Raw genomic sequence first — 22,540 nt, forward strand, 5'->3', positions numbered from 1 at the left:
CATGCTGACGTCCACATCGGCTACTGAAATTAATAAAATGTTTAATGTGAGCCAAGGCTTTGGACTAGTTGTTTTTTTAATAAGCATTTCTCACCAACTGTAGCCCAAAGGCAGGCAGATGGCGATAACGAGTCGTTTGCAAAAATGAAACCACCAGACTACCACCTGCCAGCCTTTCGCCTACACCAACTGCTTTACACACGGTCTTGATCAGCTATTGACTTGTTTGCGATCGTTGCAATTTGGATAAATATATCCAAAAGCCTCATATCGTAACTAATAATCAGAATAAATGGAGTCACAATGTAGTTTCGATTCTTTTATTTTTTGAGAAGGCACAAGGTGGTACAAACTCAAGAGAACCTACTGCCTTTATTCTTACTGCAAATAGTGTAATAAATCAGATAATTAAAATAGCAATATAATCTGAAATAAACACACATTGACAGTGTTTTAGTCTGCAGTGTAATAATGCAATAATCAATCCTGTCTGATTTGAGACATTTATCTTGTATATTTGATAACAATTATCCATGTAATTATAGTTCCATCACTAATGATTTCCTTACTTTGCTATAACGCGAAGAGGAACACATTAAGTATATTGAATAGCTACTACTTCAGAACATTTGCAGCCGTCATTCTTCATGGATCTGGAACCGACGACTTACCTTCGGGTGAATGTCATGGAGCTGTAAATTAAATCAGGGCAAAAACAACTACAGCCTACTGTACAATTCAGCATTTGGTGTAAGTGTAACTATGAGTAAATTATATATAAAGAACATCAAGATCCTTGGGAAACTAGTTATAGGCCCTTCCTTTTTTTATCGTGTCAATCATACCTGAGAAAAAAAAACATAGTTTTAAGTTTGAGTAAAGTAGACCGTTACAATATTTTCACAAAACAGAAAAACTACAGACCTCAGTAATATCCTCCGGTCTTATTTCAGCCTTTATACATTGCATTCTATTGATTAAGTGTACATTTGATGAAGCCAAATCAGCAATGTCAGGAACAGTAACATTTGGCCTAATGGTTCACGGAGACCCGACATCAAAAGACGGAGAAAACTAGTTTATTGAAACCACTCAAAACAAGACCTGCACCTTAAAAAAAAAGTTCAATTTCCTGAACACGTCCGAGAGAGAAATTGATCAGTTTGATCTAATTGTAAAAAGTATTTGAAGGTAATATCTAAGATGGATGAATTATTATATGTACAAAATGACAACACTAATTGAGCATGGGTAACACTTGTCGACTGCGTATATATGTACAGTATCGACGTATCAAACCAGCTCCACTCAAATATTCAACCGGTTTGAAAAGACGTTGGGGCTGGAAAGCTATTCGTAATGATCTGCGAATAGGTAACAAAGCGTTGATAACCTTCCATTAGCACAATAAACATGGTATACTATCTACATAGAGCATTATGAATGCTTTACACCATATTCAATATCTCAGTGCATTTATACAATAAAATGCAATACAAAAGTCCCACGTATAAAAAAAAACCGGAAGTGTCTGTCATGCGAACTTTACCTGAAGGAGTACTTTCAATAACATACATACCATGTCAAACACATTGTTAAGTCCTCAAAATGCTCTTTGTAGCTAGTGGGCAATATTGATTAAAAACTTGGAGATATTTATGTGCCAATAGTTGGATGTAAAGTCTAACCAATAAAATTTAAAAAAATAATAATGTTTAGTTGACTGAAGCAGTTGTTTCAGTGAATGATTCGAAGCCACAATAGCCACCTAAATATCTATCTTCAGAGTGTCAACACAATGCAAGCAGGAGAGCACCACTAATGTCTATCAGGGCCATTTAGAAAATACATGGGAGTAGAGAGGTAGGTTTTACCGCCTTAAAACAGGCATCAATATCAGTTATTTTAATCTGGCAGACCAGTCAGTGCACAGACCCCTAGAAGCCAGGGAAGGATTGTGCTCTCATGCTTCACAAAATGGACACCTCACTTGAATACTCTTACTACTGTAATCCCCATCCATTTACTACACCCAGATCCTCACTACTGTAATCCTAATCCATTTACAATACCCAGACCCTCACTACTGTAATCCCCATCCGTTTACAATACCCAGACCCTCACTACTGTAATCCCCATCCATTTACTACACCGAGACCCTCACTACTGTAATCCCCATCCATTTACTACACCGAGACCCTCACTACTGTAATCCCCATCCATTTACAACACCCAGACCCCCACTACTGTAATCCCCAGCCATTTACAACACCCATCCCCTCAGCCTTGTCCCAGACCCTCACTATAGTGTAATTCCCCATCCATTTACAACACTCAGCCTTGTCCCAGACCCTCATTACTACTGTAATCAACCATTTACTACACCCAGCCCCATGGCCTGGTCCCAGAAGGGGATCCTACACAACAGGATCAATGCATTAGCCAGCTAACTTTGATAAATTACATTTGATTTTCTGGCTCATTAAAAAAGCTGAACTTAGATATGTGTTTTTGGTTGTGGAGTCAAGCTTCTTTTCCAATTAAAAAAAAAAGTTATTTCAGAATATTTAAGCAAATTAGCTGGCTAACACATTGGTCCTGCTTTGTAGTATACCGCTCAGGTCTGTATGCGTTTTAGCCAACTAGTCTAGCATTGTTATTGCTATTCAATGTAGTCAAGACTCTGCCAAAATATATACAGATCTGGGACCAGGCTACCACAAACCTAACTGGCTTAAACCAGTGGGATAAGCAACTCAATAAGAAGTAGTATATACAGATCTGGGACCAGGTTACCACAAACCTCACTGGCTTAAACCAGTGGGATAAGCAACTCAATAAGAAATCAGTGCAGTACATCAGCCAGCCAATCGGAGCACAAGTTTGCAGATAAGAGACCAATTCGCTTCACAGTAGTAGTATTGTCCAGATCTGTGAAGGTTGATCTATCACTAAAATAATTCCATACAAGTCAATAATTTTGTTCTACTTGTGTCATTAATATTAGGGTAATGAACCCTTGGAATGTACTTCCTGGTAACACGAAGAAAAAAAAACATGAAAATCAAGAAAAATAAAATAAAAAAATAAAGTTTTGCCCAAGTATAATCAAGTCCTGAATACCTCTAAAATCACTTAGCAAAGACATGGATTTTTACCTTTGGAATTAAAATGTCATACAGAAGTATATGGAGACTAAAAACAAACGTTTGTCAACAAGTAGCTACATTTTAAGTAGAACTTTTAGAACAAACTGATAAGTCAAAGATTAAAATATCTGTCACATGATCATTCAATGCATAAGAAGTTACGCTAAATTCAGTCAGATTTCACTAATTCTGGGCATCGGGACAAATACAAACTTTTGGTCAACTGTGCTTCATTTGGTCAATAACAGCACAACTTTGCAACTTAAGTGAGAGTAAATTTAAAAATAACTATTTCGTAAAATTCAACATGAAAAAATGTATGCAAGGCAAAAACGTACACATGTAAATTATTATTAAGTGTCAAAACCCCAGTAAACAAGTTTATTACAACACAGAATCTATTTTAATATTCAAAGCAGAGACATTTACAAACATTATCCTAAACGAGAAAAGTAGGGAGGGGCACGAGAGGAAATGAAGACGAAAAAAACAAAAAAAAAACCCTCCCTGTAAAAATCAGCTTTAACCTGACAAAATGTACACATTATAGCAGTCAAAAGTTGTCCGTTTTGGAATAGAGCAGGCAAATGTAGTCATTTGTTATTTTCGCTAAGCTTGAAAGAAGCCTGTCAACACAGGTAGGTAATCATTTTTTCATTCACATCAAATAAAATTTCAGTAAAATAAAAATAGCTGTTGAGAAGTTTTTTTTTTTATATACCATGAGAATGATTTTAAAGAACACTACTTATAACCTTACACAGCTGTGAGCGATTCCCAGGTAGTCAGTCCCCTGGTAACCATGGAGACACAGACAGAGAGAGAGAGGGGGGGGGGGGGGCTAGTTGACAAGGCGATCCTGATGTAGGGCCTGCTGGTTGTGAAGAGGCGTCCTCGTCCCTGTCCTCTTCCGTAGGCTGAAATGTGTGAAAACGAAGGGTGGAGTTTGGTTTGGGGCAGCCCAACAATATACAGTTTGTTGTTTGTGTCATATCCCCTCTAATTTTACAGCACACACACACAGACACACAGAGGACACTAAACAAATACATGCAGGCACTGTTCTTTCTAATGGTAGTCAACTTGTCAAGAGAGTGATTCCACATTACAGTGAGTAAGAACAACGTAGTGGCCCACAATGACTGACCCTGCTATACTGTTGAGATCTGAATTTAGAATGTACTGAAATGTGTCATGCACTAAGTACTCAACTCATTTCAGACAAGGTTTTACAATCAATTTGTGTGGATTGGATAAACCTGTTTAAATTGGTGCTCACAGAACATCTTATAATCTAGTCTGAAAGTCCATGGGCAGAAGATGGTATCGACAGAACGCTCAATCCCAACCCCTAGACCGAACGTACTTCTCAATATCTTTAGAGGATTAACACAGATGGACACAATGTGATATTAAGTCTACCTTGTCCTCTGATAGGTGGAATTCTCACATTTACTTCCACCTATCAAATCCTCTCAGATTTTCAACAAGTCCATAAAACCAAAAGGTGTTAGCGGCCAGTTTGGGGGAATCGGTCCCCTAGTCTGAGAGGTGACGAGGGCAATAGTTCTCCCCAAACATTAACGCGGATTTTACCGATTGGATAGGATTTAAAAACACATAGAAATAATAAATAGAACAGACGAGTCATTGACTTGAATGCAGACCCTCGTTCTAGTCATTCTACAGCTATGCATTTAAACCTATCCGATAGGTGAAATCCAATCAGATAACATTTGTGCCCGGAGCACTGGGAAAAGCAGAGGACAAACATGGTCAGATCTCCATAGAGGAATGGTATTATTACATCAGGATAAAATGTAGAAAAACACACCCTTATCCCTACACACATGTATCAGTAGTCTGAAACAACTCACACAGCCAGAGCCTGGCATGCACAGGATCAACATCACACTGACAATTCATTGGAGTTGCAAACCACATAACCATTCATTAATATTTCAGTTCATAGATCACCCCCCAGACAGTTTCAAACTGATACACCAGGTAAAAGGAATATTCTGTACGTTTTGGTTGTCAATGACAATTTACATTTATATATATTTTTTTTAACTATAGTTAATAGCCTAGTAGTAATTGTTAGTTTAATTGTTTATCAATATCATTTTTAAATCAAATTGAAGCCAGGTTTTGCTCAATTAGTGAATTTACATGGTGCATAGTTGGCAATATCACATTTTTTAAAAGTTAATACAAACCAACATGTCATTGAACCCCATCACCCTTCGCACAATCATTTCAGATCCATTGAGCATCTCAAAGGGCCCACAGCATCACCAAGACATGTTCTCAAAACACTTAACAATTAGAATTATAACTAATGGACTAAAGAATGTGACCAGTTGCTGTTTTTGGTACTAACTTCCTGCAGAGTCTATTTTTGCTGGAGACATTGAACGAGTTTAAGGTGGTCAAAATGAACCTTCTTGAGATGGTGTGGACACCAATGAGTGTTTTAGGAACCACATGATGTGTAGTTGTGAAGGATGAACACACCAGAGAGAGAGAGAGAGACAGTTAAAAACAGACGCAGAAATATGTTATCAGGAAATCAGCGCTGCTTTCTCCATGCCTGCAAAACATCACTGACACCTATAGACAAAATTGGAAAAATAGCTAGTCATTTCTTCCCTGTAAGCGGGCACATATGATCCCAACGCTAAATGAAACAAAATGTTGAGGATCTGTGAACATAGATTGACAGGTAGTAAGCGTAGATCAAAGCATTTCCTTTACCATGAAGTGAGACCAATAGGAGTACAGGTTAATAAAGTAACCTCTCTTCACTTGGTTTCCTTGTCATTTAAAAAGTAATGACCAAACCTTTTAGATTGATTTTGTGAGTTGTATTATTTAAAAGTCTTACATTTATTTGAATAATTTAACAAAATGCTATTGCCATTTAAAAATGGGAGGGGGAGGGGGGTGGGGTGATTCAGAGAAGTTACTGCAATCAAACATGTACATTCCAAAGGAGTTTTCCCATTTAATGCAAGCATGGAGTCACTACTCAGCAAACTAACCAATCCAATACAAAATAACATATATCAGTTACCGGTAACACAGATGTTGGGGTATACATTCAAATCACTACTGGGATTTACAAACGGCAACATTAAATTTGAGACAAATACCACAATTATTTTCGTGACTTCACCATTTCAGTGAAACACCCATCGACCTTCAATTCCTACAAGATATTTGGTGCCAAGTCAAAATTGTCTGGCTGTCTATTTCAAACTACAGCCTAAAAACAAGACAACCGACAGTGAAATCTCGAGATCCACTTCAAAATAGGTGTACCATTAGAAACATTAAAATATCCACATTAACAAAATGGCTGCCGTTGAATTGTGGACAATAGTGATGATTCTTTAGTCCTCATTGACATATCAGATAAGTGCTGTACCTGTATGGATTGATATTATCAGCATATTTTCCAAGTACTCTACCCTCTGGCAAAAATATTTTATGGTTTTCTTATTCGTTTACGGGATCAGCACATTGTGACGCCCAGTATTAAGGGAAGAATAGTAATCAAATTGGCCTCACATTTACACGCAAACAGACATTGCTAGGGCCCTATAAAATCAATTGAACATTTTCCGTGTGTGTGTGTTATATATATAAAAAATAAAAACATTCTATGTTTAAAACAGGAGACCAGAAATTTACATTTTTGGGTGTAGTTACCCTTTAATTCAACTGTGCACCAGTATTTTGGGGTGTAGTTACCCTTTAATTCAACTGTGCACCAGTATTTTGGGGTGTAGTTACCCTTTAATTCAACTGTGCACCAGTATTTTGGGGTGTAGTTACCCTTTAATTCAACTGTGCACCAGTATTTTGGGCTGTAGTTACCCTTTAATTCAACTGTGCACCAGTGAGCGTCACTGTTTGACGAGTGATGTTTCTGTAGCACCTCATGCGATTGCAGAGTTTGCTAAACAAATGGCCAGTGGATTTATGCAAATATTCACGATACCATTCTGCCAAGTAAATATTAACTACAGAGAAGCCCGTGTTTAACCGAGAATGTTTTTGGGGAAAACCTTTCCATCTACCAGAAGACTGTCGTGGTTATATTAGCATCATCACTAACGGCTTAACAAAGTGGTGGACAGTCGCGGACAGACCAGACACTGACGTTTCCTCTTCAGAAAGTTAAAGAAAAATAAGACTCACTGATGCATTTCATTCATATTTTATGATGATCTTGGACCCATTTAGTCGACGCCCCACCGGCCCCGACCCATTTAGTCGACGCCCCACCGGCCCCGACCCATTTAGCCGACGCCCCACCGGCCTCGACCCATTTAGTCGACGCCCCACCGGCCTCGACCCATTTAGTCGACGCCCCACCGGCCCCGACCCATTTAGTCGACGCCCCACCGGCCCCGACCCATTTAGTCGACGCCCCACCGGCCCCGACCCATTTAGTCGACGCCCCACCGGCCCCGACCCATTTAGTCGACGCCCCACCAGCCCCGACCCATTTAGTCGACGCCCCACCGGCCCCGACCCATTTAGTCGACGCCCCACCGGCCCCGACCCATTTAGTCGACGCCCCACCGGCCCCGACCCATTTAGTCGACGCCCCACCAGCCCCGACCCATTTAGTCGACGCCCCACCGGCCCCGACCCATTTAGTCGACGCCCCACCGGCCCCGACCCATTTAGTCGACGCCCCACCGGCCCCGACCCATTTAGTCGACGCCCCACCAGCCCCGACCCATTTAGCCGACGCCTCACCAGCCTCGACACATTTAGCCGACGCCCCACCAGCCCCAACCCATTTAGTCGACGCCCCACCAGCCCCGACCCATTTAGTCGACGCCCCACCGGCCCCGACCCATTTAGTCGACGCCCCACCGGCCCCGACCCATTTAGTCGACGCCCCACCGGCCCCGACCCATTTAGTCGACGCCCCACCAGCCCCGACCCATTTAGCCGACGCCTCACCAGCCTCGACACATTTAGCCGACGCCCCACCAGCCCCAACCCATTTAGTCGACGCCCCACCAGCCCCGACCCATTTAGTCGACGACCCCGACCCATTTAGTCGACGCCCCACCAGCCTCGACCCATTTAGCCGATGCCCCACTAACCCCGACACATTTCGTCGACGCCCCACCAGCCTCGACACATTTCGTCGACGCCCCACCCACGTCCCACTAGCCTCGACCCATTGGTTCATTCCGTTTTAATGTCTGGATTCTGTGGTTCTGTCCACATTCTCCACAACGTGGATTTTACAGGGCCCTACACTGCCATGAAGTGTGTATATATATAATATATAACCCCATGTTACCATCAAGGTACACAAAATGGATCAAAAAAACCTGAGCCATCATTTTTTTGGAAATCAATCCTTCAATGTTATGGAAAAAACGCACAAAAAATAAAATGGCACATACAGAAATGATATATGTAAAAGGTTAAAAACTGTGTTAATCTAATGTTAACAGCACCAAAAGCAGTAGCAACACTCAAAATGGTCTGTTGTACAAAAAACGGGGCTTTAGAGTGAAGACCAACTACGCTACAGGAGACATAGCGGGCTAGTTACCACATTCCTATCGACCGTCAAGGGAGTAAGACCAGATAACTATATGCCTAAAAATTAATATAGACAAAACATTTTACCAGCTTGATATTAATGTCATTAATTATACAAAAACATTAACAAAAATTATTTTTCTTCAAGACCACCAATTTCAGCATGATAAAATTACAAATATGGCACAGATATGTGTCAAGTTCACAGACGATAATACCAAAATCCTTTCCATTATTTAAACCCCAAAACCATACTTTGGCTTATATTAGAGAACTGAGAGTGGTTTTAAAATAGTTTAGACATTTCAAATTTGCATGTAACCATTACCTCAGGTTAGCAAGAGTCAGAACCACCTACAGTTTTGGTCATCATTTGGTGGCCTACAAAACAACTCATACAAACAACCCCCTTAAGTTGTACCGTCACAGAGTTCAACCTTTGACCCCTGCAAAATGTAGACTAATCATTTCTTGGCACATTGTGGCATCAGGTGTCAAAGAAACCCTTCAATAAACAATTGGCATATTTTTACAACCTTTCACAGGTGTTGATCATTTGTCATAAAGTACTTTTTCCAACTTAAAAGAGATTTAAAACATTTTCAAGCTTACCAGGGCTTCCATATAAAACGCCCCCTACAACACACACTCATGCAGTAGAAGCCTGACGACACAGTCAATGTTCAAAGGATGAAAGTAAAAAAAAAAACAGTCAAAACCTACAAAAAAGTTTCAGACAAATAATATATATTTACACACATGGCAGCAATGAGTCAGTTCTGGTCAAGACTACAATAATGACCGCTGGAACAATGCCTTTACCTACCACCTCCACCTACCGTCGGGCTCCGCAGGGCGCGTCAAGTCCCGCTCGTGGGCCTCTTGTTCTGGGCCGTAGCGACCTGGCCCCTGGCCTGCATTAAGCTGAGGGAGAAGAGTGGGTGACATGGTTACGGGTAAGGAGTTTGAACGGGGAAATACACACCTCCGCTAACGATGTCGGTACTCCCTCTCACGGTCTCTTTCTCGTTCTCGTTCTCTGTCCCCGCGGTGCCTCTCTCTCTCCCGGCTGCGTTCGCGGTAGTAGTCCTCGTGGCGGTCGCGGCTACGGGACTTGTGGCGCCGGCTCTTCTCCCGGGATCGGCTGTGGTCACGCTCCCTCGACCTCTCGCGTCTTTTGGGGGCAGAACTTACATTCATACATCAAACTCTTAACCAACCGCCAAAGCAGGTCTGTCCATCGGCCAAAACCATCAATAATTTCATAAACAATAACGTCACCAATACAACTGTCACTAACACTTTGACCTGTCAATCAATTACATTTGAGACAGTATTACCCAGACTGTTTTATAATAAGTGCATTGAACTACAGTTGGTAAAACATCACAATCATTCCCAGTCAATAAGAACAGAATAGTACAGGAATACAGGCACAATGACTAGCAGGTAGCGAACATCATCCTGAATTATCAGACGACACCTTCAATTCATTCACTTCTCTCAGTTGTCTGTTATAACAACCAGGGTTGGAGTCAAATTGGTTCATTCCCTTATAATTCCAGTCAATTCAGAAAGTAAACCATATTAAAACTCAAGAAGAAATTGAATTACTGTGTGCTCCCTGAATTGAAACGGAACTGCCCCCCCCCCCCCCCTGAAATTAAATGGAACTGACCCCCCCCCCCCCCCCCCCCCGAATTTAAATGGAACTGACCCCCCCCCCCCCCGCCCCCGAATTTAAATGGAACTGACCCCACCCCCCCCCGAATTTAAATGGAACTGACCCCCCCTCCCTGAATTGAAAATTGAAATGGAACTGCCCCCCCCCCCTCCCTCCCTGAATTGAAAATTGAAATGGAACTGCCCCCCCCCTCCCTGACAGGAACCACAGGAGAATGAGGAAGAGGTTGTATTTACCTGGAGGCAGAGCCGTAGGACTTGTTCTCGATGCCGTGGAGACAGTCCTGTAGAGAGCTGATGAGAACTTTACAGCGGTCGTCAGCAGAGACCTTAGACTGCTTGATCAGAGAGATGGCTGTCACCAGAGTCTCTATGGCACTGCCGTAGTCAGCTGATGGAGAGAGGAAGACATTAACATCACATGGTACAGCTCAGACACTTAGATAAGGGTCACTTGTGAAAGTACGCAATACAATCTACAACACATAGATAAAATGTGTGTGTGTGTGTATTCAGCCCCACGGTAGAGTGTGTTGTAGTATTTGTGAGGTGTGTGTGTGTGTGTGTGTTTAGGGCATGATCCATACCAGCGCTAGCATCTGACACCGCCCTAGAGATGGCACTACTGGAGATGGCTCGGTTCCGGTTCATGATCTCCTCAAACTCTGCCTCGCTCAGCGGTGTCCGCGCCGACTCCATCTCCCTGGGACAGAGACAAGCAGGAAGGAGACAAGCAGGAAGGAGACAGCGTCAGTATCGAGAGAAAAAAAAAAAAAAGTTGTCAAACTCAACAAACTCAGAACCACTAGATACAGGAAAGAGGACGTTTTAGAGGAAGGAAAAGCTATTTTTTTAGTCTTTCCTAACTCCTCGCCTTCTCAAAAGTCATTGGAGGAGAAGGTCAGAGGGGAGGGACCATGACTGTTCTCCACCAATTAATTTTGCGAGGTCGCGCAAAATCGAGAAATTGATCAAGAGCAAGAGAGATTGAGAAAACAGAGGGGTGAGACAATCAGATGAGTCAAGGAACACACAGTTAATGGACAGCTAAAACGACACAGCAGACGCAAACCACGTTATCCAAGCCTGTGGGAATTAACACCAGTGATAACTAGCTAATCTAAGGAAACACACAAGACACACCACACAGTTTACTAACGCTTATCAAAATCATAGCTCGGCCAATCCATCAATCACAACAAGCATCCACTCTCAAAATTCAACAAAGCCAGGCACCAGGTCATTACAGGGGAAGCTAGTTCCTAATGTTCGTTCAGCGGGTCTGGCAGTATTTCTACTAACCCTGGGTCACTCGCATTGTGCAAGTGCTGGCCGCCATTTTTCAGATCGACCAAACCCTCGTTAATCCAGGGGTCTGGGCAGCCGCGGGGCAGGGGGGCCCTGAGGTCAAACTCACAGATTAGCGGGGGACGCTGGTTACTGTAGGCAGCCAGAGGGAGGGAGGGAAGGGTGGATGGAGGAAGGGAGATTCAGGAGGGTCACTAAAGAAACCACGCTTCGTAGTCAAAATACTAAAATAAAAAAAAGACCCCTCCCCCCCCCCCCCCTTTAAAAGACGCCCCCCCAACACAAACACAAAACGATGACGGACTGTTGCTAAGGGAACCTGACAGCGCTATAAAACAAGGTGTTGGATGATGCCCTGGTGTTGCTTCTACCACAGCTGTTCTACATACTGAAATACATTCAGACTAAAACTGGCAGTATTTGGCATTCAATAGATCAGTTGTTTTCTTCCAACACGAACCATCATCTAGAGTAGAGTAAAGGAGGTTGGAACAGAACCAAAGAAGAAGAGGGAAACTGACTTTCTGTAGAACTGGCAGTACGTGACGTCATGATCCTGTCGGGTTACATTACCTGCCGGGGGGGCCGAAGTCTCCCCGGTCATACGAAGGTGGCCGTCCATAGGGGTCGTTGGGCCCGTTGGGGCCCCTGCCGTCTCCTCCAGGAGGGCCCCCCATGTTGTTAGGACCCCCAGGAGGAGGGAAGAACGCTGGGTTGACATGGGGAGCCGGTGGGGGGCCTCCAGGTCGGGGCCCGGTCATGTGTGGTGGGGGAGCGAGGGCCAGAGGTGGTCCAAGGGGCCCGGGGGGGCGAGGGGGGAAATGACCCGGGGGTGGAGGGCCCTGTTGGGGGGGTGGGGGGCCAGGAGGAGGGCCGAAGCCGTGTGGGGGAGGGCCAGGGGGGAGAGGACCCATGGGGGGCTGGCCGAACTGGCCGGGGAACATGACCGGGGGTGGGGGGCGGTCGCCACGGTTGGGGGGGCCTTGCATGGGAGGGGGGAGGCCCTGTCCTGGGGGAGGGGGGCCTAGGGGTCCAGGGGGACCTAGTGGGCCAGGAGGGGGTCGAGGTGGGCCCTGCATACCACCTGGAACACAGAAACACAAAACAGAAACTTCTTGAGTTTGGATTCCCTACCAACTGTTTGAAAGCAAATTAAAGCATTATGGTGACCCAGTGTCAGTAGACGGCGCCGAGACGTTCCCAGTGTCAGTAGACGGCGCCGAGACGTTCCCAGTGTCAGTAGACGGCGCCGAGACGTTCCCAGTGTCAGTAGACGGCGCCGAGACGTTCCCAGTGTCAGTAGACGGCGCCGAGACGTTCCCAGTGTCAGTAGACGGCACCGAGACGTTCCCAGTGTCAGTAGACGGCACCGAGACGTTCCCAGTGTCAGTAGATGGCGCCGAGACGTTCCCAGTGTCAGTAGACGGCACCGAGACGTTCCCAGTGTCAGTAGACGGCACCGAGACGTTCCCAGTGTCAGTAGACGGCACCGAGCAGTTCTTGGAATCCAGAGACCACGAACAGGGAACTCAAGTACTGCAGAAAATATCTTCGCTTGGGTTTGATGACTTCTGGATAGGAATTGTGACATTTTAAGTTGCATGACGTGTTGGTGAGAAGATATGAAAAATGCTCAAATGTGTGATCCTGTATGTTTAAGTCACTGCCTTGGAGGCCACCTTGACTTAGTGGGATCAAAGTTCAAGCTGAGAAGGCAACACAGCAAAGGACTCAAAACAAAAGCTGTGAATACTGACGTTGTACAACGTGAAGGACCACATTCACATCTCTGTTTGACACAAGGGGCGGACTGCATCAACTCTTCAACTGGGTTAAATCATCTTGTTGCACCACATTTTGCACCAAATTTTAAACCTAGTTTTAAATTAAATCCTAGTTAAATTAAACCTAGTTTTAAATGAATCCTAGTTAAATCCTAGTTAAATTAAACCTAGTTTTAAATGAATCCCAGTTAAATTAAATCCCAGTTAAATTAAATCCCAGTTAAATTAAATCCCAGTTAAATTAAATCCCAGTTAAATTAAATCCTAGTTAATTTAATCCTAGTTAAATTAAATCCCAGTTAAATTAAATCCTTCCTCTATTCTATGTTCACTTTAAACCTAGATACAAAACAACAGAGTTCCTCAGAGAATAATTAGAGACCGTTTGAATCCTGTTGAGATTTATAATAATTAACTCACTATTAATAGTCTATGTACCTTCCCAATTTGTACAACAATTGAATTGGGGCTTGTGATATGCCCAGCCTTGGTACGAATGATGATGTTAGGGAACCTGCTGTAACGGGCCTGATAACAGTAACATTGCAGTGAAGTAGCATTAACCTTCATTTTAACAAGCATTATAGGTATTGATATTTACCAGTGATTTATGCTTAAATATTGGCAGGAGGAGTTGTCCATCGTCATAATAGGAGTTGTGGAGAGGGGCAAACTGCTGGGGAATCGTCTCGCATATCTTCTGGGTGATCGGAGACCCGCCCTCTGGTCTGAATTAGACCCCGCCGGTCTTCTGCCGAATCCTTTTTGGCTTTCTCTTGTTAAAATGATTCATTCCCCCAGCACGCTTTCATCCGATTTGGGTCCCTCTTCTCTTTAATCCGTGTCGATCCATTAAATATGTCGCCCTTCTTTTTGACAGTTGTGTTGTCAGTCTTTTTATCCTCCAGTACTTTACTAAATTCCTCCATCACCTCCGACAATAAATAAATATATATTTATTTTTTAATAAACTGATATATTTGAATTTCTTTGACCATGATCAGGTGGCTAGCGGACAAATAATAAGTGGCTAAATAACGTTAAGTAATGACAATAATACATAATATTGCATGCTAGCTAGCTTGGTTTATAAACTATCTAGCTAGGGCCTCTCGAGTGGCGCAGTGGTCTAAAGGCACTGCATCGCGAGCTGTGGCGTACAATTGGCCCAGCATCGTCCGGGTTAGGCCCAGCGTCGTCCGGGTTAGGGGAGGGTTTGGCCCAGCGTCGTCCGGGTTAGGGGAGGGTTTGGCCCAGCGTCGTCCGGGTTAGGGGAGGGTTTGGCCCAGCGTCGTCCGGGTTAGGGGAGGGTTTGGCCCAGCGTCGTCCGGGTTAGGGGAGGGTTTGGCAGACAGGGATGTCTTTGTCTCATCGCGCACTAGCGACTCCTGGGGCGGGCCGGGCGCAGTGCACGCTGACACGGTCGCCAGGTGTTACGGTGTTTCCTCAGACACATTGGTGGTTAAGTGGGCATTGTATCAAGAAGCAGTGCGGCTTGGTTGGGTCGTGTTTCGGAGGACGCACGGCTCTCGACCTTCGCCTCTCCCGAGTCCATACTGGAGTTGCAGCGATGGGACAAGACTAACAACCAATTGGATACCAGAAAAAGGGGAAAAAAATAAAATAGCTAGCCACAGTAGCTAACGAATGAGTACTGGCAAATAACTGATTTTATTTAAAATCAGAACCTAGTTCAGAACCAGTAGTTCTAACTTTTTTTTAAAAAAAATTTATATAACGAAACAGCAACTTTCTGGCCTCATTTGTCAAGTAGGCTAGCTACTTCGTTTCAACTCACAAATTACCTCACATATTGGTGTAACATGTCACCGATCATATTTTAAAACTGTTAATCATGGATTTACTGATCCAGATTTGAAATGAAGTGGTGCAACACATCTGATTAATTATAAACCTAGATTAGCTCTAATCCCAGATTAATTATAAACCTAGATTAGCTCTAATCCGAGATGAATTATAAACCTAGATTAGCTCTAATCCCAGATTAATTATAAACCTAGATTAGCTCTAATCCGAGATGAATTATAAACCTAGATTAGCTCTAATCCCAGATTAATTATAAACCTAGATTAGCTCTAATCTGAGATTAATTTAAACCATGTTGGTGCAACCCACCCTAGCTGTCCTGTGAATTAAAATTCAAGATTGAGCGAGATTATAGATTTTGCAAGCTATTAGCAACGAAAGCCAAGAACCAGTTGGCCGAGTATCAGGACAGACAGGCCTGGATGGCTGGAAAGACCATCTTGGTATGGAGCAGGCAGGACTGACTGGTCCGGATGGTAAGAGGTCAGCCATCCAAGACACCCCTTCTATACTCATTGTGTTGTCTAGCTTCCAAGAGTGCTGGACAGCCACTGTCAGAACAGCCAATAGAAACAGAACAAGCAACACAGCATATAAAGATTGACAGTTAAGACAGAATGATCAATAACCCAGGACTTAAAGTGTGGGGGGGGGGAGAAGAAGCTTGGTCAGTCAGTCAGCCCAGGACTCCCTAGACAGACAGACCTTAATAAAGAGTCTTGGTTGGTCAGTCAGTCAGTCAGCCCAGGACTCCCTAGACAGACAGGCCTTAATAAAAAAGAACATGTAAGCAGGGGGTAGAGGGGGGGGGGGGGGGGGGGGGGGGGGGAGTAATCATTCTTATTTAATACATTAGCACTGAGAAGGGTTGCAAAAATCCAAAACATTACCAAAACTCCCAAAAATTCCAGGTTGGAAGATTCCATTGTAGCAAATTCCCTGAGAATTACATAAACCCTCCAGCTGGGATTTCTGGAAAATCTGGGATTTTTGGGAATATTTGGGGAAGATTTGCCAAACCCAAGAACTGTTGTCAACAGGAGTCGAGGCATTTCACCTCTGGGTCGCCAATTCCCATCACGTCCCGGCGGGAAGCAATTGAAATTCATATCCATCAGGTGGCCTTCTTGGTGTCTATGGTTAATGAGTTCAGGTGGCCTCATCCCCGACCCTAGTGGGAGGAAAAACACAATCACAACAAGGCTGTGACCACACTGGCCATCCGGCCAATGGCAGAAGCGCAGCTAGCAACACAGGAAGAAGTTGCCAAAGCAAAAAATTAATTGTGTTTTTTTAATTATTATTATCTTAAGGGGGCGGGGGATAAAGACGGGGGCAAACTGGATAAAACAAATGTTGAATAATCCCCCCCCTCCCCCCATCCTAACACAATCCAAGTACTTCACTCAACTTCTGAAAGCAAGGGGACAGAGAACAGCAGTCAGAATGTATTGAAACAGACTAAATGTGTAGAGATGGTCAGTTGGTGCTTTCCAATCCTCCCCACATATGGTCACGTGGAAGACAGGATAATACAACCAGACAGGAGGAGCCATCTTCAGTTCAGTCCATGCAGTGCATAACACCAACAGTAGTGGCCTGGCTGTCAGTGGAAGATCCATTCACACTGCTTACAGCAGAAACAGTACACCAGAGAGGAAGCCATTTCATTGGTTGTAAATCAGGGCACGGTTTAAATTGAACCAATTAAAACGGGCTTCCTTCCTGTACTGTTTTTCAGGGTATCCGCAGGTTCCATTTAGTTGAATTGAAGACTAACAACCTTTTTTAATGCCATTTTGAACGCAATTCAATAGTTATTTTGAGGTCTGCCACAGCTGCTAATATTCTCCTTCAGAAATGAGCCCATGATGGTAAAAGGAGTCTTTTTGGGGACTGGCTGTTATTCCAAAACAGACATAAAATAAGTTAACCATTTCATCTATTTGTTCAGGGAACACATGATGAAAATACAACCATGTGCAACACGGCAAAATAGGAACCAGAATAAATCAGAATAAATCAGATATATATATTTGGATCTTTAGAGATTTTTTTAATCATTGCATTTGTATGGGCTAATAGCAGTACGGTCAAATGTTCAAAACATTTTAAATTAAAAATAATAATAAAATAGCTAAATTAATCCTTGGCAATACCTTCTTAAAACAATATCATATAGTTTAGTAGACCCCCCCCCCCCCCCCCCCCCGCCCAGTTTAGACTGGGATTAGAATGACAGTGATTAGACTGTTCAGTTCCAAAAACAAGGAGTTAAATGTTATAGGACAGACAGGTCAGAACAAACTTCCTTTAGAGTTCGGGGTCTGCTACTATCTATTGTTCATGTAGTGAATCTTATTCAATGCGTTTGCATTAAACTAATAGCAGTAAGGCCAAAAAAAACAAACATTAACCCCCCCCAAGAAATGTTGCTAAATATCTTGACACTTCAAGGGGTCTTAAATTCAAAAGCAAAAACACTGAACTAAAATATAAAAACACAACAAGTAAATTGTAGGTCCCATGTTGAATAAACTAAAATAAATTTTTAAAAAAGTAATATTTCTCTCAAATGTTGTCCAAATTTGTTTTCATCTCTGTTAGTGAGCATTTCTTATTTTCCATGATAATCCACTGGACAGGTGTGGCATATCAAGTAACGGATTAAACAGCATGATCATAACACAGGTGCACCTTGTGCCCGGGTGACAATAAAAGGCCACTAAAACACAACGCCACAGATTGAGGCACAATTGGCATGCTGACTGCATTAATGTCCACCAGAGCTGTTGCCAGGAAATTTAAAGTTGATTTCTCTACCATAAGCCACCTTCAACGTCATTTTAGAGAATTTGGCAGTACGTCCAACCGGCCTCACAACCGCAGAACACGTGCTTGGCTTTGTGTGGGTGAGCGGTTTGCTGACGTCAACGTTGTGAATAGATTAGCCCCATGTTGGCGGTGGGTTATGGTATGGGCAGGCATAAGCTACGGACAACAAACACAATTGCATTTTAAAATCGATGGCAATTTGAATGCAGAGATAACATGGCGAGATCCAGAGGCGCATTTTGTTTAGGTATCTGTTACCAACGGATACCCAATCATGTGAAATCCATAGATTACGGCCTAATTTATATATTTCAATTGACCGATTTCCTTATATGAACTGTAACTCGGTATAAGCTGAAATTCTTGCATGGTGCGTTTATTTTTGTTCAGTAGAGTAAAATTATCCTTGGTGTGACCTTCTTAAAACAATTCCATATAGCCTCGTGGAACCCCAGCCCCCGGCTTAGACAGGGCTTTGACCTACGGGTTAACAGTAAGTCCATTTAAGAACATGTGGTTGGATAGCTCTCTCCAACGTCTTGAAAGTGGCCTCCAGTATTATTTGACGTTCCATTGTTAATTTCAGTTTTTGCCGGCGTGTCAACAATTAAGCAGTAGCACAAGATAGTCATCTCGGTCAAATTTTTTAAAGACCTTTGAAAACTGAATTTAAGATACTTTAAGACTTACAAAAATCAATTTTAAGACAGACTTCTTAAGAACCAGCAGACACCCTGGTTTTAGCCGAGAGCCGTGCGAACGGACCGACCCGACTGCTGGAGTGGGAAGAGTACTCACCTGGGAAGTGAGGCGGGGGCCCTCCGGGTCCGATAGGCCCAGGGAAGCGGTCTCCTCCAGGGCCAGGAGGCCCGGGGAAGCGGCCTCGGCCCCTACCCATGCCCATGGGGAAGCCACCGCGGGGGCCCATGGTGGGGGGTCCCGCCTTCCCATCTCCGGACATCTGCCCACCCGATGTACCTGGGCATAAAGGGAAAGAAGAGGGCAGAGAGAACATTCAAATCCCCAACTCGTTGTGCTCACCCAATTAGGTAGTTCTGAACACTAAAAAACTAATTAGTTCACTAAATCAATGTATTTATTCAAATAAATGTAGTTATTAATCAAATGTATAAACTATTTTTTATAAAATTTCTGCATTGACAGCAGAGGCAGACTCAAGCCCCAAATACTTGGGTCTGCTTCAGCGTAGTTGGGTCTTCCCAGGTTATCAGACCTACCTTGTCATTAAACCGTGCAGAAAAACCAGATAACTCGTTTATAATTATTATTCTATAACTCTTAATTGCCCATCCCCGTGTGGAGGCACGCAGGTTCACCTACTTTTCCGAGACTGCATCTCGAACTGGCTGAGGGACTGTTTGTTGCAGGGGGTAACAATGGGGTTCTGTCCGTGGAGCTCCCGTTTAGCCAGCAGGTCCAGTAGCTTCCTAGAGGACGTGTCTGAGCCCACACACACCAGGGCAAACCTAATGGGACACACCAGGGCATAACGGGACCATGTCACTATCTCTTTCTTTCCTTCTGGCTTGTATTTGGGTATTTATTTTCTGTTTTTCTCTTTAAAATAACTGAATAAATGAAGATCAACGTACAACTACCTGTGTGTAGTTCAAAGGTATTAGGAAAGTCATCCACAAAAAAAAAAAAAAACACTGTCTGTTCAGAGTGTCAGTGTGTAATGAGGGATCATGAAAGGCAAGGAGAAAGCTCACCCTTTACTCTGGCCGTTGGCTCTGTTCTCAAAGAACTTGATCTCCAGCAGATCCTTAATGCCTATCGATCCAATGGCGTCTGTCAAATCTTCGTCTGTTGTCCACTGGAAAGGGGAGGCATTTTTATTTTTTACATCAAGACCCATTACATAATCAAAGCACATTAAGGGCTAGTTTCCCTGACCCCGACTAAGCCCATCACTGGACAAAAAAAAACACTTCCAATGGCAATCCTCAAAGACCCACTGAGCACGCTTTTTATCTCCGGAGATAAGCTTCATCTGGGTCTGAGTAACTGGCCCGTTTATATTCATCTGTGTTATTCAGCAGACGCTCTAATCCAAACCCATAACCTACCCATGTGAGATTGCCTATGTACAGGGCGATCCTCTTGCCAGTGTACGTGTAAACCACGTTGGGCGGGGTGCTCTTGTTCCCCTCGGAGCCAGCAGGTGGGGGTAGGTTGTCCAGGTAGTCCCGGTCCTCAGGTGCGTCTCCGTTATTATTGGCCGAAGGAGAGATAACATCGTCATACAAGTCTATCTGGTCATGGGCAGGGTAGTCTGATTCCTGTGGGGGGATAGAACACAATAGGTCAACCTTACATCACAGTCAGTCAATCAATAGTTGTGCCCCAGAATGTCTTTAAAACTCTGAGATTGTTTCTTCACGTCAATGTTGGGTCCTACAGATGATATCAACAAAGACGATCTGGAACGAGCCCCAACAACATGCTTTGACACGTGTGACGGTCAGAGAGCAGAATGAGGTCTTAGCTGTTTTGCAGTTAAAACGATGTGTGATATTCAGGACATTAAATACAAAAGATGCAGTCATTATTGCACATCTGAATAGGCAAACAATGTGAGCCATATTATCTAGCCAACATTTCAACGGTAACAGTGTGTTGCCTAGAGCTGGTTGTATTTTCAATCCAACAGTATAATATGTTGGACAGTCCCCGTGCTAATGAGGTCCTAACAAACACTTCCGGGTACTTTGCTTTGAGTCAACAAAACATCATTTGAATACGTAAAACATTCAAATGAGTGTTTGCAATATGCAGATTTGTTCGGTACAAATGGACTGGAGATTATGACTTTGAACGTTTTTGAAATATCCCTTTAAAGTGTACAGATGCACATTGAAAAGACTCGGCAAGCATGAGAAACCTCAGCATACACAACACTTCAGTCTACACACACACTGCATCAGAGTGCAGTTGGCAATCTTTGCACAAAGCTGATATGCGAAACCATAGCGATTTCTCACACAAAAATGCAGATCTGGGTCAAATATCCCCCACGTAAATTAACAAAGCAGAGCTAACAAGTCCTATGTGATTGATCAATGAGAATCAAACTAATCTCAAAACGATTAGCAGTTCCATCTGAACTATTCATGTGACAAATACAGTTTGATTTGAATAGCATTTCCATTTGGCATTAAAAATGCAGTAAATAAACAAAAATATCAGATTTAGAAAGGCAGTTGATAAAAAAAAATTAAAAATCATTAATGTTTGTGCAACATGGTATCTTGAAAACGTTTTTTTTTTGCTTTGAGAAAAATTAAAAGATTAACATCAACATAACAGCTAACTTCAGCCTAGCCAGCAAGCAGGGGGAGTGACGCCGAGAGCGCAACAACCTTTTAAACAGTCGCCGACCGGAGGGAAACTACACTTTAATTATATTTAAAAAATGTAAACTCGTTATTAGCACAGTCCCTGCTGTTTTATACTATTAGCCAAACAGTTACACGGTAATGTGTAACTAGGTAGTTGAATACCAATATAATGTTAGCGCACGACGACAAAGCAGGCCACGGTGTTTTTGTGTTGCGGAGGCCTTCCCCGCCACTTCGCCTCCGGTACAACACTGTCGTTAACAATGGAACGACCACGTTGGCTTGCAAAGTGAAACATGTTTACCTATCAAAATGTATACATTAGCCAACAAACATCAAACTAAGGAGGGACACAACATCCACGTTACTATTTTTTATATTAAATATTTGACAAGTCATTGCGTAGTTGCAATTCGAAAACGCTGCGACGAACACAGGCAATCGCTTTGCAGGTCTCATCGGACGCCAGATAACTCGGTTTAACTTTCAACAAGCATTTTAGCAAATAAAAATCATAAGGCAAACCAAAAATATGTCTATAACGGTGCAAGATTTAAACAAATGTAACGGTTTTGCATACCTGGTTGAAATCCTCTTCAACATCGGCGTAGATGTCGATGTGATCAACTCCGTCAGCCATTTTCCAGACCACCTCCTCCACCGATCGACCTGAACAAGACAAAATGCAAACAGGAAAGCAGAAAACGTCACATCTGGGGACATTAATCCTAGTTATCACATTTTCTATTAAAAACATTGCCAAATTGTTTGAATGGCAGTGGTGTTTTGTTTGAGTTACATTTAACTGTGTACATTATGTATAAACATGAAGTTTATGCTTATTTTGTCTAAATGTTCTCTTATCACTGGTTTATTGAAGATCAATTCTTATTACTCATACCCTGAGTATAGTAGGTTACTGTATAAAAAATAGTATTTAAAACGATTTATTCTGCATTGGCTTGAAGAGAAGAGAGGGGTGTGCAGTGAATTCGCACAATCTGCAAAATAC

At 43.0% G+C, this 22,540-nt stretch overlaps 1 protein-coding gene across 6 annotated transcripts; it reads right to left on the minus strand.

Moving 5' to 3' along the window:
• Positions 1-306: 306 nt before the first annotated feature.
• LOC110499704 (cleavage and polyadenylation specificity factor subunit 6) lies at positions 307-22,258 on the minus strand. 6 transcript variants are annotated; one of them, XM_036956566.1, is made up of 12 exons: positions 22,109-22,258; positions 20,257-20,469; positions 19,900-20,003; positions 19,508-19,653; positions 18,965-19,144; positions 16,389-16,502; positions 12,294-12,804; positions 11,715-11,852; positions 11,000-11,115; positions 10,650-10,803; positions 9,715-9,918; positions 307-4,066 (listed from the first exon to the last, which is right to left on the minus strand). In XM_036956566.1, the coding sequence occupies exons 1-11, from the start codon at positions 22,166-22,168 to the stop codon at positions 9,720-9,722; spliced, it is 1,935 nt and encodes a 644-aa protein (XP_036812461.1). In that variant the 5' UTR covers positions 22,169-22,258; the 3' UTR covers positions 307-4,066; positions 9,715-9,719. The 6 variants fall into 6 exon arrangements, with proteins under 6 accessions (XP_036812461.1, XP_036812462.1, XP_036812460.1 ...); XM_036956567.1 differs by having other exon boundaries at positions 9,715-9,903; positions 18,965-19,150; XM_036956565.1 differs by having other exon boundaries at positions 18,965-19,150.
• Between the last annotated feature and the right edge of the window lie 282 nt (positions 22,259-22,540).

This window comes from Oncorhynchus mykiss, chromosome 21 (genome assembly GCF_013265735.2).
Source record: "Oncorhynchus mykiss isolate Arlee chromosome 21, USDA_OmykA_1.1, whole genome shotgun sequence".
NCBI lineage: Eukaryota > Metazoa > Chordata > Actinopteri > Salmoniformes > Salmonidae > Oncorhynchus > Oncorhynchus mykiss.

Coding starts and splice junctions, on each gene's coding strand:
- LOC110499704 (XM_036956565.1), bottom strand. CDS start 22,168: ATGGCTGACGGAGTTGATCACATCGACATCTACGCCGATGTTGAAGAG. Junction 20,470..22,108: donor TTGAAGAGGATTTCAACCAG/GTATGCAAAACC, acceptor ATCCCCCCACAG/GAATCAGACTACCCTGCCCA. Junction 11,116..11,714: donor CACAATGCGAGTGACCCAGG/GTTAGTAGAAAT, acceptor TCTCTGTCCCAG/GGAGATGGAGTCGGCGCGGA.